The sequence below is a fragment of the Malaclemys terrapin genome, chromosome 5, assembly GCF_027887155.1.
Source record: "Malaclemys terrapin pileata isolate rMalTer1 chromosome 5, rMalTer1.hap1, whole genome shotgun sequence".
NCBI classification, from domain to species: Eukaryota; Metazoa; Chordata; order Testudines; family Emydidae; genus Malaclemys; species Malaclemys terrapin.
This window is the reverse complement of record NC_071509.1, coordinates 101,471,052-101,484,760: the sequence shown is the minus strand read 5'-3', so window position 1 is coordinate 101,484,760 and position 13,709 is coordinate 101,471,052. Positions and strand designations below refer to the sequence as shown.

At 40.1% G+C, this 13,709-nt stretch overlaps 1 protein-coding gene across 2 annotated transcripts in view; it reads right to left on the bottom strand.

Moving 5' to 3' along the window:
- LOC128838508 (bifunctional heparan sulfate N-deacetylase/N-sulfotransferase 3) overlaps positions 1-13,709 on the bottom strand; it is a 110,195-nt gene that overhangs the window by 9,746 nt on the left and 86,740 nt on the right. For both annotated transcript variants that reach the window (XM_054030756.1, XM_054030755.1), the window contains exons 9-12: positions 13,256-13,379; positions 9,898-10,072; positions 5,268-5,438; positions 471-580 (exon numbers count right to left, since the gene is read on the bottom strand). In XM_054030756.1, the coding sequence (XP_053886731.1) occupies positions 471-580; positions 5,268-5,438; positions 9,898-10,072; positions 13,256-13,379 (580 nt within the window). The remainder of the gene's footprint in view (positions 1-470; positions 581-5,267; positions 5,439-9,897; positions 10,073-13,255; positions 13,380-13,709) is intronic.

The window sequence follows — 13,709 nt, the reverse complement described above, 5'->3', positions numbered from 1 at the left end:
CAAGAAAGAGAAATGTACTTTTCATGTCTAATCAGCACATAAGCAAGTCCAGATTTTTCCATGGAAATTAAAGAGGGTAAAAACATTGAAAAATACATATTGTTGCCCACACTAGCATTAGTAATAGGACTTGCATGCAAAATTAGTCAGAGGAGTATTAGTAGCTATTAATTTGTATTGATTTTGCTTATAGAACCAACACCATTTTGTTACAGCCAACAAATGTCTCATCAACCTAATCTTGCAAGGTGCCGAGGTTTGTCTAAGGAGTGCTGAGCATGCATTCAAATACACACATTATACATTTAGATGTACAAAAATTCAATGAATAACAGCAAATTATAATTTACAGGGAATATTGCAACCCATTCTTTTCAGACTCTTTATACAAAACTACAGTTGCATGATTATTTCCTTTTTAAATCACTCCATAGCTAATATTCCCTTACATTAATTATGAATGAACTCACGTTAGGGCTTCAGAGTAATTATAATGAGGAGAAACTCCCAGAAACTTCTGCACTTCATCCATCACGGTAGCTGGGTCACTTCTCAGCTGCTGTCCATCAATAATTAGCAACTGCAAAAATAAAATAATACTGTATTTAAAATTCATCATACTTCAAGCTTCAAACTAAAACTTTCACCTATGTCAAGCTCATTCATTAAGAGGAAAAGAGGTGCCCCAGGGAATGGTAACAGGTCTGGTCTTATTTATCATCATTAATGATCTGGGAGAAGGGTAAATGACACACTAATTAATTCTGAAATGAAATTATATTGGAAGCTGTTGTGAGCACCACTGAGGACAGAGAAATAATGCTGAAGCACCTAGTGAGATTACAAATATCGGCAGGAAATTACATGAGATTCATCCTGACAAAATGAAACCTAATATATCTGGAAAAAATAAGCTGCAACACCCCCACCCCGACATATAAAACGAGAGAAAGATATTCTGAGCCATATATGTGCTCTTTTTTTCCGAGTATCAATCAATTCATTGACAGTTATGGTCACTGCTGAAGAAAGCACTCAGCTCTCTCATCCTTTGCCACACACTAATTTCTTCTTGTGCCCAAGATCCATCATGACTGAATAGCGGCAGCTGAAGCTGCTGTGGGGCACAGTGGATAGGAGATGGCTAATCGTCCGGCCCAGATTGGCTGCTCAACAACTAGTCATTTTCCCTGTGGAAAAGCTGCTTTTTGTGACCGTAGAGCTGGTTCACTCACAACTCTTCAAAGACCATTTTCCCCCCCCGTATCAGAGGTTGCCATCACATGTGAAGTAGAGCTTGTTGCACACAAAGCAAGTTTCTCCTAGCTTCCTGCTGCTCTCTACTTCTGATCATAACTTGTTTTTAGATTTAGTGGAGATGGCTGAATGAACTGGGACTAGGGAGTGGTTTAGGGGAGGATGACTGGCGAGTGAATGAAGGGACTGAGTGAGGCAGCAGTTCTGTGGAAAAAATAGCATGTGTTCATATAATTAAAGATTGTATCATAATTCCTATGCACAGGGTACCGAATTAGTTGCATGGTCAAATTTAATTCTGGCATTTCCTAACTTTTGAGTGCTAGCCTTGCAACCTTAAGGTTCTTTTATTGTAGTGGTTTTGTATGTAATTTCCTAGATTTTTAAAAAAGCAAACTGAAAAACAGAAATTCCACCATGTAGAACCATATTGACTCCCACATGCTTCATCAGTAAGGTTAGAACCTTTAGATCCACAGCACAGACCTCTGCCACTTGAGCTAACAGACTGATAGTAGTAGCAGGTTGTGCTACATCTGCTACATGAGCATCTCTAAAAGGATAAGAGGCACACATTTTGTGAGTGGGTTTCACAGCTCTTTGCTGACAGCTGAGGAATGCTAAACCTTGGGGCTTCTCTAAACAAAAGCCTAATTTACTTAATTTACAGCAAGCTGGGCTGTAAATCTACCTTGCATTAGCCAGCCGCACACTGAATGTCCATGTGGACCTTGCTGCCGTGTACTAGAAGTTCCCTAATGCACTTTGATCTACCCTGCTTTGAAACAGGATATCACAGTGCACTAGGAAACTTTAAGTGCGAGGCAGCAAGGTCCACATGGACACTCAGTGCATGCCAGGCTAATGCGGGGTAAGATTTAAAACCCAGTTTGCCACAAGCTAAGTGTTTGTACAGACAAGCCCCCAGAAGTCCTATATTCTATACCAGATTCTGAGGGAAGTGTACTCTACTAGCAACCTTTTCCTGCCTGACCTCTTCTGTGCCTTGCCCCTCCAGTCTGCCCCAGTTTCAGGCTGTCTCCCACTCCAATTCCTCCATGCCCCATCCTGGTCCCTCCATTCAGTTCCTCATCCTAGTTTCTCCCCTTTTGGCTCCTTGTCCCAGTTTAGCCTTAGCCCCTACCCTTAGGCCTCTCTTAATTTTCCTCTTTGCTGGCCAGATGCCAGCAGTGGGGTCAATGATAAAACAGGATAGACTGATTTCCTCCTCTCAGTTTCTGGGCCTAGCACTTCAGCAGCCCCTGTCTGTCAGGAGCAGCAATTGCAGAGAAAGTCCTACTCTGCCCCTTGCAGCCCTGAGATGAAGCATGCCCAATACAGATGGAATGTTCAGGCTCTACTGAGTGGAAATTTCCAGAGGCTCAAAACTTGACCAAATTCGGGTAGATTTTCACAGGATTGGCAAAAGTTACATCCCTGGCATCAAGGCAACTCCTGTGCCAAATTTCAAGTCTTTGATCCAAGAGGCACTAGAGCTTCTCAACAAACTTGTACGGATTTTTTAACACTGGTAAAATGATGTATTTTCCCCTGATCTTATTCTGATAAATGGCTGAGTCCTTTTTGCTGAAATTTTCTTCAAAATTCAGTCTGACAGATGACTGGCATGGAAAATTTCATCCCAAATGGTTAAATTTTGGCAAAGCTCTAAACAACTGAAAACAGGGTTTGTAAAGTGCTTTGAGATCTACAGATGGAAAGCTCTATATAAGAGGTAGATATTATTATAATGGAAACTATCAGGAAATCTTAGTTATTTGCATTGATACCTGCATTACCTATAATATCTTTGGCTATAATAATAAAGAACAACAATAATAATTTTATTTTATAAGGTGCCCCTCACACAAAAGTGCTCAGGATGCTGAAAAACAATTAGAAACACAATTTTATTCATTAATAAAAGAACATGCTGACCTCAAAATTAGACAATGTGGGTAAACATAATGATAACAATAAAGATATGAAAGAAGATAACTTACACATTAGTTCATAGGTGGGTGAATACTGGACCTCATAGGAGTCCAATAAGTAAGAAGTATACTACTCACGTAGTGTCCCCATATAAGCTACATATCTACATATTTGGTCCAGCTGGGATATGCTAGGTAGATTCCAGTCTTTCTATGCATCTAAGGCTAAACTTTGTGTCACTTGCTGATTATAGATCTGCATCAGATAAACATTTTAATAATGTTGTCCTCAATAGCAAATTTAGATATGACTGACTACGTTCATTGCTGATGTGTTTACGCAGAAACAATGAGTCAGTCGGTGATGGACGTTTGTTTTCACCGAGGGATATGAAACCCAATGTCCCTTGAGGACCTATCCTAGAATGCATACTGTTCAACATACATGAGACCCTTGGAGAGATCAAATCTAAACAGAGTGTAGAGAATATCAAATCAGTATGCCGGTATTACACAACCGTATATCCTATGGACTCTGCAAATTTGGATCCTAAAAGAACATATAGACAATATCACCAGCCAGATGCATCAGAGTTTCTTTGTTCACACCATGGGAAAAGAGAATTGCAGACTCTGGATAAATTCTCTCCTCCAAACAAGCCCTTAGAGGGTGTGATCGGAAGTAGTGCTTCACAGTGTCAGCATTCAGAAACATCAACACCAGAAACAAAGCCTATCAACAAGACATGAGTAATGTGATGTACGCCACCCCTATGTTATGCACCAAAAGGAGTACGGGACTTGTGATTGCATGTCTTCTAAGGTATGTGCTTGGAGAATGTAGGCAGGAGATAGATGGAGAGCATAGGCAGATAGATATCTTGTGAAGTATGTGTCTTCAGAGGCTTGTCAGAAGTATGCACTTCTCAGGTTCATTAAGTGATATCTGTTTTGAGATAAGCACACCTTGGTCTCATGCATTGCACACACCAGGAAACACAAACCCTTTGAGGCTCAGTGTGTAACACACAGCGATTCAAAGGGACAGGAGTGCCAACTGTAGCTTCCAATGCACCAAATGGTTTCTCAATACTCAACAGAGCCATGCACCAATGATCTGGGAGGGGATTGGTGGCTCCCAATATACTAGCAGTGATACAATGCACTGACAGACCTGGAAGAGGTGTGATGGGTAGAGGACCTTGACTATGCATCAACAGATCCTAAAACACAGTGATGGCAAAGATCGCAGAGGCACCAGTGTGCACAGAGGTAGTGATACACTGGCAGTTCCCAGTGAACTGAGCAGTGAAAAGATTAGCTCATGGAAGGACCACTGAACTCATGAGCAGATGAAGACACTGAAGCACTTAATGACTAATGGGCCTTATGTCTTTATTTATCTGTGTATCATACCCAGTTCCAGACACTCAAGCCTCTATATCCTCAAGTCTTCACAGTGTTCAGTGCACTAAATCTCCTCTGATCCCATCAGGGGTGGACAATGCATTGATACTTCACAATGCTGGCCAATGCTTTGATGCTGCACAGTGCAGAAGCATTACATAGCACCATCCCAGCAATTTATCATGGTTTCCCATCAATGCTTTTTGTTGGAAGTCCTGATGGGGTATCAAATGGCTGATGCCTGATGCACTCTGAAGCACTGGGTTTCCTATTGTGGTTTCTGACAGGTTCACCAATACAGCCAGTAGGGTGCCAGAAAGTGACAAGATTAAAACAAAAAACAAAAAAACAACTCAGTGTTAAAGGCAATTCAGTGGGCAAGAGGGGTGCAAGGAGCAGCAGTGCTGAAGCTTCCTCAGTTGCTGTTCCTGTTGCTTTTTGTTGATGGAAGTCCCAGTTGTGCAGTGCCAGGAGTTAGTGCATGGCTGTGACATCACCAGAAGGCCCCGCCAACCAATCAGAACATGGTTTTGGATAATCAGCGCCCCAAACCACACACTCATATATATTCATGAATAGTAATAATCAGTAATGAAGATGTCCGAAAAAGTGAATAATCTAAGATATCAAATTCATATGAAATAAGACACAATGTTACACTCTATTCACCTGATAAGTTGGAAAATAAGTTAGCCATCTTTCTATATGGGTGGCATACCATCCAGGTACTAGACATCTCTTCTGTAGAGCTCTAAGGTCTGATGGGGCTCGAGGTCCAGCTGTGATCACCTGATAGAAGCTAAATTTTAGAGCTGCAGGGTCTTCATGAGATCGCTGATGCTGCAAAAAAAAGGTAAGTTACAAGAACATCATGGACACCGGAATCCAGAGTCATAGAAATAGGACAGAATATATGCGGGCAATGGTCTAAAGGACCTGTTTGTGACTGATTAAATTACATTAGAAGTGAATTTCAGTTAAGAAGCTTTGGTCTATATTAGATAAATTGTTGAGAAAGTAAGAATAACACTACTATTAACTATCAAAAGATCTGACTAGTATTAGCATAGAAAACTAGCACACATTTTCATTTAATGAAATGGCAGCTTATGCATAAACAAACCCAGGATAACAAACTCAAATATGGTAACCTCTACTTATGCAGCCAAATCTTGAAGTCCTTACATGATTTATATTCAGACCTTACTCCAGCAAAGCTTTCACTGATGGTTATCAGATAGATAACTTCTACTTATAGGAACAAAAAAAAATCCATAAAATAAAATATAGATCCTGAGATCCTTATTCATTTTCTACTTATTCGTCATTTTGTCAAATTCCTATTGTAGTCAGAAGAACAGAAGAAAGGGACTTTTTGAAATAAGAGGCAACAATTAAGAACAGAGTGGACAGGTTCTGGTCCATTCTGGACAGATCCCACAGTTTCAAACGCCCCATGTATGTAACTAGATGGCATAACGATAGGCATTATAGAAATACTTATAGAAAAAAGACAGATAAAATAATTGTATTTATTATTTCATGGAGCAAAAAGTGAGGTACAAACTTGCATGATGGAATACTATATAGTAGTTACTGAATAACTTACAATGAGACATCGGGTTTTACTAAGAAATAAATTTTGTCTATAGGGTTCTGCTGTTATTATTATTAGTAAAGCAGGCCTATATTCTAACAAGTTTGAACTAACTGCATTGATGATAAGTACCACAATCTTCCTTGACTCCTTAAATCTTGTTTGATTTGCACGTCTCTGCTTCAAATTAAATTAAATTCCCATTGGCTATCTGGATATAGGTCCATGTTCTTGTAAACTGTATTAGGCATTTACTATTGTTTTGTTTACTCATTGTGAATTACATTTGAATTTGGCTGAAATTGTGGAAAAGCAGCATCATTTGCCCCATAACCACAGCTGTGCAGAACACAACGCCATCCACAGCCTCAGGAACAACTGACATCATAAAATGAAAAAGGCTGACAAAAGAGGTTCTCATGAATAGGTCGGAATATGAACAAGAGGCTGCTAGACAGCTCTCTAACACCATATTCATACAGGCCATTACCCTCTGATCCCACTGAGGGTTACCAAAAGAAACTACACCATTTGCTCAAAAAAACTCTCTGAAAAAGCACAGAAACAAATCTGCACAGACACACCCCTAGAATCCCGACCAGGGGCATTCTATCTGCTACCCAAGATCCATAAATCTGGAAATCCTGGATGCCCCATCACCCCAGGCATTGGCACCCTGACAGCAGGATTGTCTGGCTATGTAGACTCTCTCCTCAGGCCCTACGCTACCAGCACTCCTAGCTATCTTCGAGACACCACTGACTTCCTGAGGAAACTACAATCCATTGGTGATCTTCCAGAAAACACCTTCCTGACCACTATGGATGTAGAAGCCCTCTACACCAATATTCCACACAAAGATGGACTACAAGCTGTCAGGAACAGTATCCCCGATAATGTCAAGGCAAACCTGGTGACTGAACTTTGTGACTTTGTCCTCACCCACAACTATTTCACATTTGGGGACAATGTATACCTTCAAGTCAGCGGCACTGCTATGTGTACTCACATGGCCCCACAGTATGCCAACATTTTTATGGCTGACTTAGAACAACGCTTCCTCAGCTCTCGTCTCCTAACACCCCTACTCTACTTGCGCTACATTGATGACATCTTCATCATCTGGACCCATGGAAAAGAAGCCCTTGAGGAATTCCACCATGATTTCAACAATTTCCATCCTCAGCCTGGACCAGTCCACACAAAAGATCCACTTCCTGGACACTACAGTGCTATTAAGTGATGTTCACATAAACACAACCCTTTACCAGAAACCTACTGACCGCTATATTTACCTACATGCCTTCAGCTTTCATTCAGACCACATCACCCAATCTATTGTCTACAGCCAAGCTCTAAGATACAACCGCATTTGCTGCAATCTCTCTATCAAGCGTTCTTAAAACTACAATACCCACCTGCTGAAGTGAAGAAACAGACTGACAGAGTTAGAAGAATACCCAGAAGTCACCTACTCCAGGACAGGCCCAACAAAGAAAGTAAAAGAATGCCACTAGCTGTCACCTTCAGCCCCAACTAAAACCTCTCCAGCGCATCATCAAGGATCTACAACTTATCCTGGAGGACGATCCCTCACTCTCACAGATCTTGGGAGACAGGCCACTCCTTGCTTACAGACAGCCCCCCAACCTGAAGTAAATACTCACCAGCAACCATACACCACACAACAAAAACACTAACCCAGGAACCTATCCTTGCAACAAAACCCGTTGCCAACTCTGTCCACATATCTATTCAAGGGACACCATCATAGGTCCTAATCACATCAGCCACACCATCAGAGGCTCATTCACCTGCACATCTACCAATGTGATATATGCCATCATGTGCCAGCAATGCCCCTCTGCCATGTACATTGGCCAAACCGGACAGTCTCTTCGCAAAAGAATAAATGGACCCAAATCAGATGTCAAGAATTATAACATTCAAAAACCAGTCAGAGAACACTTCAACCTCCCTGGTCACTCAATTACAGACCTAAAAGTCGCAATTCTCCAACAAAAAAACTTCAAAAATAGACTCCAACGAGAAACTGCAGAATTGGAATTAATTTGCAAACTGGACACTATTAAATTAGGCTTGAATAAAGACTGGAAGTGGATGGGTCATTACATAAAGTAAAAACTATTTCCCCATGCTAATTTTTCCCCTACTGTTACTCACAACTTCTTGTCAACTGTTGGAAATGGGCCATCTTGATTATCACTATAAAAGTTTTTTTTCTCCTGCTGATGATAGCCCACCTTAATTGATTGGCTTCGTTATAGTTGGTATGACAACACCCATTTTTTCATGTTCTCCATGTATATATATCTTCCTACTGTATTTTCCACTGCATGGATCCAATGAAGTGGGTTTTAGCCCATGAAAGCTTATACTCAAATACATTTGTTAGTCTCTAAGGTGCCACAAGTACTCGTTCTTTTTGCTGATATAGACTAACACGGCTACCACTCTGAAATTTGAGTTTAAGATATTCAAAGTTCCCCTTCAACATTAACCTGGCTTGTTTGTTATGATGCCAAAAAGAGAATGGTAGTAAGAATGGTACTTCAGTAGTATTGATTGAACTCTGAGGTAAAATACAGTACTAAACTTTATTGGGTGTAATTAAAAAAATATTTGGTGCTGATATTGGATTTAAGTTGGAGTGTGAAATCTGATCTTTTGTGTGCTTTTACCTTATACTATACAGATTTCATGGGGAAGACCAGCATTTTTCAATTGGGGGTCCTGACCCAAAAGGGAGTTGCAGGGGAGTCACAGTATTGCCACCCTTACTTCTGCACTGCCTTCAGAGCTGGGCAGCTGGAGAGTGGCAGCTGTGGCCAGATGCCCCACCAGCAGCAGCACAGAAGTAAAGGTGGAAATACTATACCATGCCATCCTTACTTCTGCACTGCTGCCTTCAGAGCTGGGCTCCCAGCCAGCAGCCGCCACTCTCCAGCTGCCCAGCTCTGAAGGCAGTGCTGCCACCACCAGCTGCGCGGAAATAAGGATAGCAGTCCTGCAACAGCCTTGCAACCTCCCCACAACTCCTTTTTTGGGTCAGGATTCTTTCAATTACAATACCATGACATTTCAGATTTAAATAGCTGAAATCATGAAATTTACAATTTTTAAAATCCTATAACGGTGAAATTGACCAAAATGGACTGTGAATTTGGTAGGCCCCTATATATGTTCCTTTATTACGGTCAGTTTAACAAAAGTTTAAAAGTTAACCTTACTTAAAATTCAGGCCTTATTCTGTGTCTGCAAAAAACTTAGACCATGAGTAATGCATGTACATACCTCATATTTGGAAGCACAAACTGGGCAACTGTTCACATGCATGGTACTCAGATGCACAATTAGTTGTGTAAATGCACATTCTTTACATGCAGTTATTCACGCAAGCACTTTTTTTGCATGCACATATTAAAGCCAGAGTTGTGAAAAATATGGCCTTCAGTGTTTATATATTTTAAAAGAATGGATTATCAAGTTTATATGTATAGAAAGCTTTTTCTGTACTCAGGTAATTGTTGCGTGATGAACTGGTTTTCAAATAAATGCTTACCTGATCAGACCCCTTTGTTTTTTCAGTATTTAATCACATAAATATTGAGAGGCTCCCAGATAAAAACTGTTTTATACATAATACAACTAGAACCTGCCTGTATTTTTCAGAGTCCCTACCTGATACCAGGAGTATGCCCGATCTGATGGGTCGATGAGAATGGTGATGATCTTGGCCTTAGGGATCAGGGAAGCTGCTCGTTTGGGAGCTTCCTCAGAATGGAAGTAGTTGGCACTTTTTTCAAAGAGAAAGTCAGTGCTGACATTGGATGGTACAGGAAAGAAATCCATATACCTAAAAAAGGAACACTGTCCTCAGAATTACTCAAAAGTCCTGCATACACTAAAGCAAGGCGGGTGGGTGCATATGTTAAATATATTAGAGAATAATCCATAAAAATAACAGACAGTCATTGTCAAGTAAAAACATTCAAGAATGAAAGGCCTTGTTTTTTTTACTGAGAAGAAAGTGTTATAGGTGTACAAACAATTTATCCTCTTCAAATTAGTGGGCCAGGTCCTGAAGTAGTCACTCATTTCTACTCAGGCAAAACTCTAATCAAAGTCAATAGTAAAGACTGAGTAAAAATAAAAACTTCTGAATCTGGCCCACTGCTATTTATAAAAAATGTGCTTTATTATTCTTATTACAGCACATGATGGCATTTCAGTTACACCAGAGCAGAATATCATAAGAAAATAATATTCAGAATCAGGGTTCCTGTTATCAAATCTGGCAAGAGTTTGTTAACATGAAGATGTTACTTAAAAACTTAGCAAGAAAATCTCACTACTTCTTCAGCAAGAGTCCTCCAAGTGGTGAAGGCATCTCTGAATTACTATTCTATGTATCACAGTTTTGTGGAAACAAAGCAGGCTGTTTTTTAGTTTGTTTAGTTCTGAGCTTTTCCTCTTCCAGTTATGTGGTTCTAGTTAGTTGCCAACAACCTGTCATATTATCATCAGACTTGTCTATCCACAACCAACAAACCAATTTTCACTGTTTTTGAGGGAGGGAAAGGGAATTGACAAATTTGGGTCTTTGTGTTTTTCTTTTTACCTCCTGTTGTTAACAATATAAAATTCTATATATAGTAACTTCTTTAGAGTGGATTGACTGTAATGGTTAAAATTTACCCCACTGCACAGATCTTGTGTTGGCTCTCTGCAAGGGGGTGAATTTCACCTAACATAAATATAAAAAGCTGTTTCATAAAAATAGCTAAGAGTCTGTGTGATTGGTGGATAGTCAGCAGATTTTATCCATTAGCTGTCAGCTATTTCCCACCCATCAGACTGACTTCTCACAGTCAGTAATGAATGCTGACCCACTGAACTTTGTAATAAGAATCTGCTGCAACAATTATAACTTTATGAAAACCATAGATCTTAAAATAAATTCTATGTGAATTTTCTCCACTTGGAACATATAGCAACCTTTACACTATAAATTTTATGAATGAATAAAAAGTCTAAGGCAATAACTTTCCCCTGACACCAGAGAGTAAAGAACAAGACTGAGGCTGGGTCTACACTACCCGCCGGAATCGGCGGGTAGAAAACGACCTCTCGGGGATCGATTTATCGCATCCCCGAATCGACGCTCTTACTCCACCAGCGGAGGTGGGAGTAAGCGCCGTCGACAGGAAGCCACAGAAGTCGATTTTGCTGCCGTCCCTACAGGTGGCTGCGATACGTCGAATTCAGCTACGCTATTCGCGTAGCTGAATTTGCGTATCTTAAATCGACCCCCCCCGTAGTGTAGATGTAGCCTGAGTATCAAGAATCTTTTATCAGTGCTCCCTGCTTAATGCGCTGTATTACTGGTTTTCACCTTTGAACATTTTACCCTGCAGCACTTTTTGAAAGCAAGACCAACCAAATGTATCTTTGTCGAGCTCTTTGGTAACTTCTTGGGTAAACCAGGGGGAATAAGGTAGTGATGATGAGTCTTTTCTCTTCACTTATCCCTGTTTACTTCCTTACTGACTGCTGAATATTTTCCTCATTATCTGATCCTTGAAAATGGTTTTAAAAAGCATTTCTCCCCCACAACGGAGTGGCCATTTTCTATTTTCCATTTAAAGCCAAGAACAAACTGCTTGTGGCTGAAATTTTCATTAGATTTCTCTTTTCAGTATTTTAGAAATAAGATATTTAACCTGAAATATTAATCGTTCTATCTCATACTCAATTTATAATATTATTTTTATTGTCATAGCTTCAAAAACATGTGTAAATAGGAAACAAAGCACCTGCCAGAGAAATGTATAAGAATATCATCCCTAAAGAGATGTATAATTAAGAAACATACATTGCTTTCCTTTTTCTCTTATTCACATATTCTAAGTATATTAACATCCTGAGACATACATGTAATTCTCATTAAGATTACTTAGTATTGCCTCAAGTTTAGAACAGATATCTCTTTATATGCTGCATTAGAGGGAAGATAAAAATCTTAGGCATTTACTGTGTTTTTGACTGAGGTTACCATAGAATCATAGAATATCAGGGTTGGAAGGGACCTCAGGAGGTCATCTAGTCCAACCCCCTGCTCAAAGCAGGATCAATCCCCAACTAAATCATCCCAGACAGGGCTTTGTCAAGCCTGACCTTAAAAACCTCTAAGGAAGACCATTCCAGTGCTTCCACCCTCCTACTGAAAAAGTTTTTCCTAATATCCAACTTAAACCTCCCCCACTGCAACTTGAGACCATTACTCCTTGTTCTGTCATCTGGTACCACTGAGAACAGCCTCATCTTCTTTGGAACTCCCTTTCAGGTAGTTGAAAGCAGCTATCAAATCGCCCCTCATTCTTCTCTTCTGCAGACTAAACAATCCCAGTTCCCTCAGCCTCTCCTCATAAGTCATGTGCTCCAGCCCCCAATCATTTTTGTTGCCCTCTGCTGGACTCTTTCCAATTTTTCCACATCCTTCTTGTAGTGTGGGGCCCCAAACTGGACACAGTACTCCAGATGAGGCCTCACCAATGCCGAATAGAGGGGAATGATCACGTCCCTTGATCTGCTGGCAATGTCCCTACTTATTCAGCCCAAAATGCCGTTAGACTTCTTGGCAACAAGGGCACACTGTCGACTCATATCCAGATTCTTGTCCACTGTAACCCCAGCTCCTTTTCTGCAGAACTGCTGCCTAGCCATTCGGTCCCTAGTCTGTAGCAGTGCATGGGATTCTTCCCTTCTAAGCGCAGGACTCTGCACTTGTCCTTGTTGAACCTCATCAGATTTCTTTTGGCCCAATCCTCTAATTTGTCTAGGCCCCTCTGTATCCTATCCCTACCCTCCAGTGTATATCCCTACCCTCCACCATAATTTATGTGTATTTAAATATCATTTTAGAAGGATAGTAGTAGTCATTTTCAAATTGTGTAGACAAACATTACAAAGTGTAATGCCATTTTTGTATTGTGCACAGTACATAAACTTTTATATTTATACTAATAACCCATCTTACCAATCAATCCCCCTGTGGTAGTTATTTCTATTAAAGAACTGTACCTCCTCAAAGGTTTTTGGGCTGGGGGAGTTACTAATGATGGAAGGATGCATAATCAGGAACAAATACAATGCTGTGGTACCTGAAAATAGGATGAAAGTCCAAAGGTTAACAAAGCATATATATTCTGTGGCCCAGATCCTCACCTGGTGTAAACCAGCATAGCTCCATTGAATTCAATGACTCTATTCTGATTTACACCAGCTGAAATCCTGGTCCTATAATTCTTAACCAAAAACATTTAAATAAATTTGTACAATTAATACTGAATACAGGAGCATCACTGTTGATGATACACCTATTAATATTTTTAAAACTTGATTTTAAAAACAAATTATTGTATCTGTGCTGAAGTTGTCACAAAAAAGATTGACTTAAACTCCAGCCACTTAAGCTCTTGTTAGATATATTA